We start from the raw sequence: 13,721 nt of genomic DNA, 5'->3' as shown, positions 1-13,721 counted from the left end.
TCATAGGTTAATGAGAATGCTGATGAAAATCCTTTTGATCAGTCTTTAATGTAAATGACATTAAAGACACCTTATCTCTATAAATTGCCACTTTGTTGACCTCACCTAATATTTTTCCAGGTAACCCTGTACCTGACATCAAATGGCTGAAGGATGGACAGCTGTTGGTGCCTGACAGACGCCACCAAGTTTTGTCTCACGGCCGTTTCCTCCAGATTTCTGGGGCCCAAGTTGCAGACACTGGCAGGTACAGCTGCTTGGCCTCTAACAGTGCAGGGGATCGCAGCCGACACTTCAACCTCAACGTCCTGGGTACAAACAAACACGACTCTATTTAATCCGATGAGAATAATTTTCAGAAACAATCAAACTATTTCAGATGAAAGTCATGTGCTCATGTTATATTCTCTTTTTTTTGCCAGTTTCTCCGACCATTGGTGGGTCAGGTCCTGACGGTTCTTCAGAGGAGGTGACAGTAACTCTGAGCAGCCCCACTTCTCTGTTGTGTGAAGTCCAATCCTATCCTCCTGCTCTCATCACCTGGCTCAAGGATGGCACTCCGTTTGAGTCTAGTCGCAGTGTCCGAGTCCTTCCAGGTTTGAAATCACATGCACATAACAATAGTCGAGCTAAAGAGAATACTGTCCTACAGCAGGTACATCTTTGTAACATTCATCAACCATGTGTTCACAGGTGGGCGAACACTGCAGATTCTCAATGCTAAAGAAGAGGATGCTGGGAGATATACATGTGTGGCCACTAATGAGGCTGGAGAGAAACTGAAGCACTATGAGGTCAAGGTTTATGGTGAGTTTCTTTGAAAACATGCTGTATCTTTCTTTACCAGAATAGAAGAGGAAATGACAATAAAAAGCTTTCTATGTGGCTGAGTTCTACCTCATGTGGTTACATGAACATATAAATAATGTAATATAATTATAATTATAAATAAAAATTTTAAAAATATATATGTATTTTATGTCTTTTTCAAAAAATATCGCTGCTAACGTCAAACTTAAGGTTTATATACAGACCTATAGACAGGTGGCAAATTAAAGGAAAAAAGAGTCACAGATCTCCTCTCTCTAGGGGTCAAGCGTTCAGGTTTATTTACCAAGCATGCACTTGACCACTTGTTGATAACATACTAAAGGATGACACTAACTCTGAACTCTAAAATGTGTATTCATCTTTATAATGAGGGATTTGTGCTCTTCACCCCTACTATAACATCCTCACTAATTAATTGTTGACAAACTGTTCTTGGTGACAGTCTGCAATGATATCCTCAGTCACCTGAGGAAGAGTTGCTCTTCTGTTTTCCTCACACATCACACAAATGGACGAACATCACGGTCACCAAATATATGCTGTTGACCACAATGTCTGGTTGTTAACTGCCTAATTGTACCACAGTGCATCTGTGTGGAAGCATTTGCATTCATTATGTTTCTCCAGTCATTTATTCAGGTTCTTCCAATCATTTGTCACCTGTCTGTATGTCAGTATGTCAGTGTAATCTAAAATGTGTACTTTGACTCCAGTCCCCCCTCAGATCAATAAGAATGATATCCCAGGGGAAGGACTCGCCCCCAAAGAGGTCAAGATCAAGGTTAACAGCACACTGACACTGGAGTGTGCAGCTCAGGCCTTTCCTACCCCAGCACTGGAGTGGTACAAGGATGGACAGGTAGAAATCTGATATAGTTCTGTGGGAGAATATTGATGACAATAAAGAAGTAAATGTATATACTGTATAATGGTTGAAAATAACCTACGCTGATTCTCCTCTCTTGTGACATTTTTCCTCCACAGATTCTGCGGGCCGATGACCATGTGTCCATAACAGCCAACGGTCGCATTGTTCAGATCAAACACGCTCAGGTGTCAGACACTGGCCGCTACACCTGCGTAGCCACAAATATAGCTGGAGAGGATGAGAAGGACTTTGATGTAAATATACAAGGTGAACTGGGTTGACTGATGCCAATGTGTTAACTGAGACTATTTGTTAATTTCATGGGCTCAAAGAGTATCCTCATTCTCTTGTTTGTTTGTTTCTAATATTAATATTATAAGATTAACTCTGCATATTGAAAATGGTTATGCTTTTAAAACAATACCAATAATTTTATACCTTTTTTCTCTTTTTCTTTTCCATTATTCAGTTCCACCTAATTTCAACAGGCCTGGTGGAGTTGGTGATACTACATCCTCCACAGGCTTTGTAGGAGATGTTCGAGATGTGATACTCAACAATCCCATCTCTCTGTACTGTGAGACCAATGCTGTCCCCCCTCCAACACTGACCTGGTACAAAGATGGACAACTGCTGAACTCCAATGACAAAGTTCTGATCCTTCCAGGTGATATAGACAGAGTAAACAGAAACAAAGAGAGAGACCAAGAGAGAGAAAGAGTTCCTACTAATGAGTTTTATTTTCAGGTGGGCGAGTATTACAGATTCCCAGATCCCAGGCTGAAGACTCAGGCAGGTACACATGTGTGGCTGTCAATGAGGCAGGAGAAGACTCCATTCAGTATGATGTTAGAGTATTATGTAAGTAACAACTTTTTTGTGGTTCAAGTATCACTCACCTAAACAAAAAGAACTGTTTCTAATGGTGTATTTCAATCCTGCAACAGTGCCCCCGATCATACGTGGAGCAGACAGCGATTTGCCTGATGAGGTCACAGTCATGGTCAACAAAACTACCCAATTGGAGTGTCACGTGGACGGAAACCCTGCCCCCAAGATCACCTGGTTTAAGGACAGCCAGCCTGTTAGCTCTGATGGGCCACATAGAATCCTGTCCAATGGGCGAACACTTCAGGTAACAACCAGACAGCACAGATATTACAAATGTTTTCAACAATGACATGTTTTTTTATTGAAACCCTTTTCGGGTTAAAGTTACTCTAAGTTGTCTGTAAAATCAACAGGAAGTCTTTAATCGTCACACTTATACTACAAATATGTATATTGTATGTAATGTATATTAATAAAGTGACTAACTCACATATTCATGCATTATTACTACTACTGTTCTTACTGGATTTTATATTTCTCCATCGTTTCCACCGTCAGGTGTTGACTGCTCAGGTGTCTGACACAGGCCGCTATGTGTGTGTGGCTGACAACGTGGCTGGAAGTGCAGAAAAATCTTTCAATCTTAATGTTCATGGTAAGATGCATATAAAATGTTAAATTATATTTACATTCCAAATTGCCTCTGCCATTTTATCAATCTATGAAAAGGTTAACTAGATGAGACAAAGATAAGAAACATCTACATAAACTGACAAATGCAAAAAGTATAAAGAAACAGTTTGCTATACTGAATATTTCTCTTTTTCTTTTCAGTGCCTCCCACCATTATCGGCCTGAATCCTGAGACTGTGACTGTGGTGGTGAACAACTTTGTGTCTCTCTCCTGTGAAGCCACTGGTTTCCCCCCTCCTACCCTGAGCTGGCTAAATGACAAGGGCCCAATTCAGGGCAACACCAATGCACTCATCATGCCAGGTACTGCAAGCGATACGATAAACATTTAGCAGTAAATCACAGTTTAAACCATTCACATATTAATTAGAATATCTGGATATGACCATTTCATAATGATCAATCAACGGCAAACTACATAATTCCAGAAGATTCTGAACGTTTGTGTCCATTTGTGCTTTCAGGCGGTCGTACGCTACAGATTCTGAAAGCAAAAGTATCTGATGGAGGAAAGTACAGCTGTGTGGCCATGAATGCAGCAGGAGAGGCTTACAAACACATCTACCTCACAGTGTTCGGTCAGTCTTCATCTGTATAGTTTGTACTGTAAAATGAGTCCTCTAGCTGTTCTGACGGTAAATGTTTCCTCCCCCCCTTGACCTTCAGTTCCTCCGAGTATCCGGGACAATAGTGGGGACTCTCCCGTGGTGGTGAATGTGCTTGTTGGGAAATCAGTAACACTGGAGTGTGAGTCCAACGCTGTACCTCCTCCCACCATCACCTGGTACAAGAATGGCAGGGTGGTGACAGAATCGGCCAACCTACGCATCCTGGCAGAAGGACAGATGCTTGAGATCAAAGGCTCAGAGGTTAGGAAGAAATGGATGCCGTGCTGTTTGTTCTTGTTCTCCGTTTTTATTTTTTCAGCAACATCTTTCAGTGACTGTATGTCAAGTTAAATGTGTGGCCATTATTCTGTTCTCTTTTTTCTTTGTTTTTCATGAAAGTTTGACTTTATGCCGGAGCCTTTCATGTTTTTGTCACTTCAGCCATAGTCGTTACCATTTACCAAGTAAAATGAGTGAATGCATCATGTCTCCATGGCTCCTTCTACTTTGGGCACATTTTACATTTATTGATGAATTTTGTTTTGAATGTTTTTGTTGGTTTTTGGTTGTTGTTTTTTTACACATCCTTATATGCCTGCTCTGTTTTCAGGTGTCTGATACTGGGCAATATGTTTGCAAGGCCACCAATGTTGCTGGACAAGTGGACAAGAATTTTCACTTGAACATTTATGGTAGGTCATTACAGATATTCATTGATTAATGAAGAATGAAAAAATATTAAAGATATTGTATTTATAAATGATGCTTGAGACACTATAGTAACAAAGAAAAATGTTTCAGTACCTCCCAGTATCGATGGCCCAGCAGAGGAGAGTGTTGTGGAAACCATCAGTAACCCAGTCACCTTTGCTTGTGATGCTACTGGAATCCCTCCTCCCAGCCTCACTTGGCTGAAGAATGGACGACTCATTGGTACTTCATTAGTCATCTGTACATTTATTATCATGTAATTAAATTACATGTTGTTTACCCAGGAAAAAAGACTCAAGAGAACAGTGACATAACTAGGAACAGTAGCTTTGTCAGTACAATTCCTTTTTTTTAACCAAACATATGAACTTCATATTTCTTTAGAGAACTCAGAGTCTCTGGAGATGCACATCTTCTCAGGAGGAAGCAAGCTGCAGATTGCACGGTCACAGCTTTCTGACAGTGGTACTTACAGTTGTGTGGCTTCCAACGTGGAGGGCAAGGCGCGCAAGAGCTACCACCTCACCATACAAGGTACAACGTGCACACATAACCTCAATCACTATTAAAAAAAAGTTAAAACCATTGTTTATAAGCCAAATTAAAGAAATGCAAAATACATACTCTTGTCAGTCTCTATGTGCTAACTGTATGTTGTCAAGCATGTTTTTAACAAATATTATATTTATGAATTCATGGTTTCTCATAGTATTCATAGGACTGTGCTAAAACCACGAATTCTCTCCTAGTCCCTCCCAGTATCTCTGGATCAGAGCTGCCCAGTGAAATGGGAGTCCTGCTAAATGAAAGCATCCAACTAGTCTGTCGAGCCAGGGGAACCCCGACTCCAACCATCCAGTGGTTGAAAGATGGTGAAGTCATCAACGATACAAGGAGCATGGGGTTCAGGTAATGCTTGCCACAACAAAAGAACGAAATAGACAAAAATTGTGAAATTGACCACATGCCTTTACAGTGATAAGTGAGGTTGTATTAATGGTATGATGCTGTCTTTGTGTGTTCAGGATCAGTCCAGATGGCAGCACACTTACTGTGACTAAAGCTCACACCACTGATAGTGGCAAGTACACCTGTGTAGCTACCAACACTGCAGGAGAAGAGGACAGGATATTTAATCTGAATGTGTATGGTGGGTTTCATTTAGTATTTTTTTTCATGTATTGTCCAGTGCAAACAGTTTGACTTGTCCCGAATTGGGGCATGAGGAGTTTGTTGTCAACTTTTGCTTTCCATTTACCTTTTTAGTGCCACCTGTGATAGATGGCAACAGTGAGACAGTTGAGCAGCTGAGCACAGTTCTGGACAGTTCTGTCAACATTGAGTGTGTTGCTACAGGATCTCCTCCGCCACAGCTCAACTGGTTGAGAAATGGCCTGCCTCTGCCAGTGTCCTCCCACATACGGCTTCTGTCTGCTGGACAGGTGCTCCGGTAGGTCAGTGGACAGGGCTCAAGAAGAGTTTGTAACACATGTTGCTGCAATAAAAACAGCTAGTCGGCCACATATAAGGTGAAATGACTGAAAAACAGTGTGCTATATTAGGACAAGATACTGTAATAATACATTATCTGTAAATGTGTAATTTGGTAATTGTAATTGTAATGTGTAATTTGGTATTTAACTTATTTGTGCAATTATATTTTCCATTAATCAATTCACTATTTAAAAATCTGTCGTTTTCCTACTATTAGGTGGATATTCACCTTGCCTAAAACAATTTCCACAACATTTTACCACTCAACCAACTATAGAAAGTCTAAGAATTAGTCTAATAATTGTTTTTTTTTTAAAACAACTTTGAAAATCTAAAAACTGGATACTTATGTTTTACCTTTTGCATCTTTCAGGATTACACGAACCCAGGTGTCTGACAGTGGAACCTACACCTGCGTTGCATCAAACCGAGCAGGAGTGGACAACAGACATTATAATCTACAAGTGCATGGTGAGTCTGAAAACATCACTCGCTCATCAAATGTAAGAAATAAATCACCACCATTGCATCGAAACACTGTTCAGTGATGAATATATGTTTTATTACTCTCCTCAGTCCCTCCCAGTCTGGACGGAGCAGGTAGCACAGATGATGTGACTGTAGTCAGAGGAAACGTGGCTTCTCTGCTCTGTATTGCTGATGGGACCCCGACCCCGACTATGTCCTGGCTCAAAGAAGGGGTCACTCTAATTCCTGACCACCACCTTAAATTCCTCAACCTGAATACCACTGTGCAATTTATCCAGGCCCAGGTCAACGATACAGGACGCTACACCTGCGTGGCTAACAACACCGCTGGTCAAACTAGCCGCCACTTCAATCTGAAAGTGCTTGGTGAGTAGGTAGATTAATACTCTTATTCTTCAGTTTCAGCTTTTGATTTAAGGATGTAAAAAGAAGTTTGTTTTCTTTGTCAGACCCTCCACGCATCAAGGGCTCTGGTGTACCAGCAGAAGTATCTGTTGTGGTTAATAATGTTCTGGAGCTTCAGTGTGAGGCCTCAGGTATCCCTACACCCTCTTTGACCTGGCTGAAGGATGGACGCCCCCTTCCACAGACAAACAGCCTGCGCCTCCTCCGGGGAGGAGAGGTGCTCCGTGTGGCCTCAGCACAGGTCAGTGACCAGGGATTGTTACAGTGAAATCCCATTTCTCATATAACAAATTTAAATGTAATCTCTTTTCTATAAAAACGTTAAAAGCATATTTTGATTGCTGTATATTTAGGATCTGTTTCCATTGTCTTCATGCTTTGTCACACTGTTTTTTGTACTTAGTTGGAGGACACAGGCAGATACAGCTGTTTGGCCAACAGCCCCGCAGGAGACGATGACAAGGAGTTCCTGGTGCGAGTGCATGGTGGGTAACACATGTGTAATACAGATGTGTTACATAACATAATGGAAATAATCTAACTTTAACTCACATGTACAAAAAAATTATAATTTAGTCAAATTGAACTTAATTATTAAATATTTTTTACTAATAATTATTCTGCCTTGCTTGTCAAAATTAATAAAATTAATAATAATAAGATTGGGCTTTTAAATCCATTTAATTGTTTTTTTTTCTGTCATAGTTCCCCCTAACATTGCGGGCGAGAGTACAATTCAGGACCTGTCTGTGCTGCAGAACAGACAAGTCACTCTGGAGTGCAAGTCTGATGCTGTTCCACCACCAACTCTGACCTGGCTCAAAGATGGCCAACCATTCCAGGTCAGAAATCAAACAAACAAACTAAATAACAACTATCCACATAATGTTATCACTTCCCTCAAAATGTTTTCACATATAACTTTGTGTCTTTGTCCAGGCATCAGCTCGTGTGCGCATTCTGTCTGGTGGCCGCTACTTACAAATCAACATGGCTGAGCTCAGCGACAGAGCTCAGTATACCTGTGTGGCCAGTAACATTGCTGGCAAGACCACAAGACAGTTTAACCTGGCTGTCAATGGTAGATCTTACATCTTTTATCTATAACTGTATATAAGGTAACTTGTATAAAGCATGTATATTTTCAGGATTCCCTCCACAATTAGTTATAAAGATGAATTCAGTAACCTACAAATGAGTAAAAAACTATGTATCTGTCACTTGTCCTGTTAGTTGCCCCAACTATCAAGGAAGGCTCCCAGACAGTGTCAGTGCACATCAACAAGCCAGCAGTGCTTGAGTGTATTGTAAGTGGAGTGCCACCGCCTCGCGTGACCTGGAGGAAACATGGTGCCATATTGGCAGGAAACAACCCTAGGTAAATCCACATCTTATAACAATGTTTTGATTCTCTCTTCTTCTGTTATTTTCATGATGTAGCAATGGCATATTCAGCTCTCTGTGATGAATATCATGTATCATTAGTTTCCACAAGAATTTTTTTTTATGCTATACCTTACTCTACTTGTACAAACGTGTGCAGGTACACATTTGCAGAGGATGGATCATTACACATTCAGTCTGCTCAGGTGACCGACACTGGTCGCTACCTGTGCATGGCAACAAATCAGGCAGGGACACAACGCAAGAGAGTGGATCTGCAAATATATGGTGGGTGGTATGATAGATATGTGCGTGCAAAACACATAAATACTTTCCCAGTCACTGACAAACACAGTCACCCAGTAATTTCATGATTTTCGGGTCTCATCTTTTAGTCCCTCCTTCCATCGCTGATGGACGCACCAATGTGACGGTTACAGTCAACGTTCAGACCACCTTGTCCTGTGAGGCCACTGGCATACCCAAACCCACCGTCAGTTGGATGAAAAATGGTCGAGCCATCAATACTGACCAGAACCAGAATATGTACAGGTTGATCCAGGTTTCCTCCCTCTCTGTTTTCTAATTCAAGGTTCAGACAAAGTCGACAAAACTGAACCTCAAGAGACCTTTTATAGTTACTCAACTATATCCATTACTCACTATAATATCTTATTTGTTTGGACAGTTTTAAAAAGCAGGCATCATAGTGACGTAGTGATACTCTCAGATACTAACTTTTTTGTTTTTCCCAGATTGCTATCATCAGGCTCCCTGGTAGTTATAGCACCCACAGTGGAGGACACAGCATTGTATGAATGTGTGGTCTCTAATGAGGCAGGGGAAGACTCCAGATTCATCAACCTCACTGTTCACGGTATGAAACACAGAATTTATTGATAAATTGATCATTCTTATCATGCTGTGTTTATTAATATTGATCTTCATATTGTGAACAACATTACTATTTCCATCAACATCGGATATTTCCCTTACATATTCTTATTAATTTATGTCTCCTTCTAGTTCCTCCATCTATAGCAGATGAATCCACAGAGCTTGTTGTAACCAGACTGTCGCCAGTGGTCATTGCCTGTACTGCATCTGGCGTCCCAGAGCCCACAATCCACTGGAGCAAAGACGGCATGAAACTTCCCAAAGAGGGACAGGGCTACAGCATCCTGCCAACAGGTCAGAATTATATTAATTCAAATAGCCTCCAGGAGTATACATCTTTTATTTAGTACAACTGTCCACACTGTGTCCAAAAATACATATAGTTATACAAAGTGATGATGTGAGTGTAAAGTTACCATTTTATTCAATAAGTGTCAACACTGGTAAGCTTTATAAATTATGTTGATTTAGTGTGTGATGATCTGTGTTTAGGTCCAGTCGAAATCACCTCAGCTGAGCTCAGTCATGCAGGACGCTACTCCTGCACAGCCAAGAATGCTGCAGGCTCCACCCACCGCCACGTGCAGCTCACAGTGCAGGGTAAGAACATCCTGAGAAACAATAGATAAAGACATACTGCTATTTGGACGCTGTGCACAGTGCAAGATCATTCATTTCACATTAAGCTGTATGACTCTGAACACATTATTCTTTTTGAGCATCACTCTTTTCTCATCCCTCTCCTCAGAGCTCCCAGTGATCCAGTATCATCCGGCCATCCTGGACGTAATCCTGAATAACCCCATCACTCTGCCCTGCAGAGCCACAGGCTCACCCAGACCCACCATCACCTGGCAGAAGGAGGGCATCAATATACCCACCACAGGTAATGAATGCTGTCTGTGTGCATTTGTGTTTCAGTTTCAGTCATAAGTATTTAGTCATAACATCATCACATATGCTTCATGCCAGGTGGAAGTTTCACAGTGCTGCCTAATGGAAGTCTGCAGATCTCTAAGGCCTCAGTGTCGGACTTTGGAACATACATATGTGTGGCTCAAAACCCTGCAGGCACTGCACTGGGCAAGACCAAACTCAGAGTGCAAGGTAGGGTACACGCTCAAGTCGTAGTAAGTTTACATCAACGTGATAATCAGGAGTTCTGTACAGGGATACAACATCTTACAATCTAGTGTATTCTGATAAAATAACCTTGCATTAAATGCTACAGTTTAATTAAGTTTAATTCAGTCTAAGTCATTGTTTTGCTAACAATGTCAATAAATATTCCTATTGTTTTAACTGCATGTGGTGTTTTTATTTGCTGTGTCCTGCAGTACCTCCAGTGATCAGCTCAGAGACTTTAAAGTATCTGGCACCTGTGGACTCCTCTGTGACACTACAGTGCCAAGCTGACGGCTCACCTCCCCCCTCTGTCACTTGGCATAAAGACGGGCAGCCGCTCAGTGAATCTGTACGCCAGCGGGTGCTCAGTTCAGGATCCCTGCAGATCGCCTTCATCCAGCCAAGTGATACTGGACGATACACTTGCACTGCTGCCAATGCAGCAGGAACGGTCAACATTGAGATGAGCCTCACTGTTCAGAGTATGTTACAGTCAATACAGTATTTAAAATCACATCACTTGTGCTGTTACACAAATTAACAACCAATGTTCAACAAACATTATTACATACTTAGGAGCTAACAATTCCCTCTGTGATTGTATATTTTTATACAGCCATAATTAACAATGAACCTAACTTTGCAGTTCCACCTTCAATACGTGGTGGAGAGCAGGAGGTAGCAGTGGTGGAAAACAGCCAGGCTCAGCTGGTGTGTGTGGCAGAGGGGGTTCCTCAGCCTAGCCTGTCATGGGAGAAGGATGGTAATCCTCTCACTGAAAGCACAGGGGAGTACACAATCCTGCCCTCTGGAGAGCTGGTAATAGACACTGCTCAGGTAAGGGAATATCTTTCTAACTATAGCTTAGGTGGTTATGATTCCATCCAAGTTTTATAGATCATCTGTTATCTTAATGCATGTGGCGTGACACTTGCTAAGGTTTTTCTGCATGCTCCCACTCTTCTCATCTTCTTCTTTATCTTTCTTCTGTACCAGCCTGACGATGCAGGCAGTTATACCTGTGTTGCCACAAATGCAGTCGGACAGGACAGTCGGACAGTGACCTTGTCTGTCCACACTCACCCTGTCTTCACTGAGCTGCTCGGAGACGTGGCCCTCAACAAAGGAGAGCGCCTCCTGCTGGCTTGTGGTGTCAGTGGCAACCCCCCACCCAGAATCACATGGGCCTTTAACAACAACATCATACCAGGTATATAACATGACCTCCATTGATTAGAAACATGTTTCACTGTACATAAAAATTATTACTGAAAAATCTAATATTATAGTTATTTTTTATGTAACTCTGTGCCATACACTGAAATAAAGACTTCTTTTGTCTTCTACTGTCTTTTTTAATGCTTTAGTTCACTACGATCATATGAACGGCCAGAGTGAGCTGGTGATAGACAGAGTGAGCAAAGACGACTCTGGCACTTACACCTGTGTGGCAGAAAACAACGTAGGAACCATCAAATCACTGGGCTTTGTCTATGTTAAAGGTAAAAGCCTCACTTTGTGCTGCTTATAAATGCTAAGTATAAGGATTTAAAGTGTCACCATGTCAAGTGATGTGTCCATTATATCAAACCAAGTACTTGTGTCTGCCTCCAGAGCCTCCTATCATTGATGGGGACCTTCATTCTAACCGTATTGAACCTCTGGGTGGTAATGCCATCCTGAACTGTGAAGTTAGGGGAGATCCCCTACCCACCATCCGGTGGAGCAAAAATGGAATAAACATCAAGATCAGCAACCGCATCCGTCAGATGGACAACGGTTCTCTGGCCATCTATGGCACAGTGGTAGGAAAACACATGAGACTGGAAATAAAAAGTTTGATCTGGTGGTCTAAGATGGATATCATATAAACATAATTTCCTTAATGTTCATATCTTTACACAAATATAGTCATCTAGTAGGAAATTATTTGCATAATATGCAGCTTATACTTTTTGAAAATTGTGATAATGAACTGTGTTTTTATTGAATTTTATACAGGGTGAAGATGCAGGCAACTACATGTGTGTGGCAACAAATGATGCTGGTGTGGTCGAAAGGAGCGTCACACTTACTTTGCAGAGTAAGTGTCTATCGTCTCAGTGTTAGCATCAAATTTAGCATTTGCTAGTGTGAGAAACAAATGTTTTCCATATCTAGTAAATTGATTTTGATGTATGAAATCAGATAGATCATATGGATCTCCCCTTCTTACAGGTGCACCCACCATCATTGTGGAGCCAGTGGAGACAGTGGTGGATGCCGGTACCACAGTTGTGCTCAACTGTCAGGCGGAGGGTGAGCCTACCCCCATGATAGAGTGGTCCCGTCAGGGCCGTCCTATGCTGGGCAATGGCCGCTTCTCCACCCTGTCCAACGATTCCCTCAGAATCAGCAGTGCCCAAAAGGAGGACACGGCTGAATATGAATGTGTCGCCAGAAACCTGCTAGGATCAGTCCTGGTTAGGGTCACTCTTACTGTACGAGGTGAGCTGGACATTTTTGGGATTTTTCTGATATACCGTATTTTTAAGTGGACCAATAATAAATCTAGTTAAAATGAACAAGAGTGCATTGTTTCTCTCGCTGCAAATTGATTTTTCTCACAATAAAAGATGACATGATCCTCTATATCCTCCTCAGTGAAGAAAGCAAAACAGAAAAATGACCAAATGGCAAAAGACATGTTGTGTTAATGTGTATTTATTTGTTTTCCAGTTCATGGTGGTTACTCAGAGTGGGCAGAGTGGGATCCTTGTAGTGTGTCCTGTGGTGTCGGGTCCCAGAAGAGGCTGAGACAGTGTAACAATCCTCTACCTGCCAATGGAGGGCATCACTGCGCAGGATCAGACACAGAGACACGCAGTTGTCAGGGAAAGCCGTGTCCAGGTGAGAGAGCTTTGAAAATTAGATACAGAGGATTTGACCTGTTCTCTCAGTACATGTAAAGTAGACTGTGTGCAAACTGCATATGTGGTAACAAAATCTGTATGTTTGTCCGTCTACAGTGGATGGTAACTGGTCTGAGTGGTCTCTCTGGGAGGAGTGCTCTCGTACCTGTGGTCAGGGCAACAGAACCCGGGTCCGGACCTGCAGTAATCCTCCAGCTCAGCATGGAGGCAGACCTTGTGAGGGGAAGGCAGTGGAGGTCATCATGTGCAGTGTAAGACCTTGTCCAGGTGAGCAACCAAATATGTTTTCTGTAAATGCTGCTTTTTATTATATTATGTAAGTACTGTATTTATTGCACCAATTTCACGTTAATGAATGATACACTTGCACTGATGCCAATGCAATGGTGCCATCAATATTAATGTAGTTTAATCTATAACAATGTATAACATATATTATAAGATTTAACATATTTTTGTGGATAAAAATATCAT

The 13,721-nt window shown here is 41.6% G+C and overlaps 1 protein-coding gene across 1 annotated transcript in view; it reads left to right on the top strand.

The window, feature by feature from the left end:
• Window positions 1-13,721, top strand: part of hmcn1 (hemicentin 1) — an 80,129-nt gene that overhangs the window by 58,153 nt on the left and 8,255 nt on the right. The window contains exons 49-89 of the mRNA XM_027290030.1: window positions 121-312; window positions 423-596; window positions 694-807; window positions 1,545-1,690; window positions 1,816-1,966; window positions 2,169-2,366; window positions 2,447-2,560; window positions 2,647-2,834; window positions 3,089-3,185; window positions 3,365-3,526; window positions 3,688-3,801; window positions 3,890-4,092; window positions 4,442-4,523; window positions 4,633-4,764; window positions 4,927-5,076; window positions 5,292-5,451; window positions 5,568-5,692; window positions 5,809-5,992; window positions 6,410-6,507; window positions 6,613-6,891; window positions 6,975-7,171; window positions 7,334-7,415; window positions 7,636-7,772; window positions 7,870-8,011; window positions 8,164-8,308; window positions 8,474-8,601; window positions 8,709-8,865; window positions 9,069-9,190; window positions 9,340-9,504; window positions 9,703-9,810; window positions 9,959-10,096; window positions 10,183-10,317; window positions 10,548-10,817; window positions 10,982-11,172; window positions 11,332-11,545; window positions 11,703-11,837; window positions 11,950-12,140; window positions 12,337-12,418; window positions 12,553-12,822; window positions 13,054-13,224; window positions 13,344-13,514. Of these exons, the coding sequence (XP_027145831.1) occupies window positions 121-312; window positions 423-596; window positions 694-807; window positions 1,545-1,690; window positions 1,816-1,966; window positions 2,169-2,366; window positions 2,447-2,560; window positions 2,647-2,834; window positions 3,089-3,185; window positions 3,365-3,526; window positions 3,688-3,801; window positions 3,890-4,092; window positions 4,442-4,523; window positions 4,633-4,764; window positions 4,927-5,076; window positions 5,292-5,451; window positions 5,568-5,692; window positions 5,809-5,992; window positions 6,410-6,507; window positions 6,613-6,891; window positions 6,975-7,171; window positions 7,334-7,415; window positions 7,636-7,772; window positions 7,870-8,011; window positions 8,164-8,308; window positions 8,474-8,601; window positions 8,709-8,865; window positions 9,069-9,190; window positions 9,340-9,504; window positions 9,703-9,810; window positions 9,959-10,096; window positions 10,183-10,317; window positions 10,548-10,817; window positions 10,982-11,172; window positions 11,332-11,545; window positions 11,703-11,837; window positions 11,950-12,140; window positions 12,337-12,418; window positions 12,553-12,822; window positions 13,054-13,224; window positions 13,344-13,514 (6,414 nt within the window). The remainder of the gene's footprint in view (window positions 1-120; window positions 313-422; window positions 597-693; window positions 808-1,544; window positions 1,691-1,815; window positions 1,967-2,168; window positions 2,367-2,446; window positions 2,561-2,646; window positions 2,835-3,088; window positions 3,186-3,364; window positions 3,527-3,687; window positions 3,802-3,889; window positions 4,093-4,441; window positions 4,524-4,632; window positions 4,765-4,926; window positions 5,077-5,291; window positions 5,452-5,567; window positions 5,693-5,808; window positions 5,993-6,409; window positions 6,508-6,612; window positions 6,892-6,974; window positions 7,172-7,333; window positions 7,416-7,635; window positions 7,773-7,869; window positions 8,012-8,163; window positions 8,309-8,473; window positions 8,602-8,708; window positions 8,866-9,068; window positions 9,191-9,339; window positions 9,505-9,702; window positions 9,811-9,958; window positions 10,097-10,182; window positions 10,318-10,547; window positions 10,818-10,981; window positions 11,173-11,331; window positions 11,546-11,702; window positions 11,838-11,949; window positions 12,141-12,336; window positions 12,419-12,552; window positions 12,823-13,053; window positions 13,225-13,343; window positions 13,515-13,721) is intronic.

The sequence above is a fragment of the Larimichthys crocea genome, chromosome XVII (genome assembly GCF_000972845.2).
Source record: "Larimichthys crocea isolate SSNF chromosome XVII, L_crocea_2.0, whole genome shotgun sequence".
NCBI lineage: Eukaryota > Metazoa > Chordata > Actinopteri > Sciaenidae > Larimichthys > Larimichthys crocea.
This window is presented reverse-complemented; position numbering and strand designations above follow the sequence as displayed.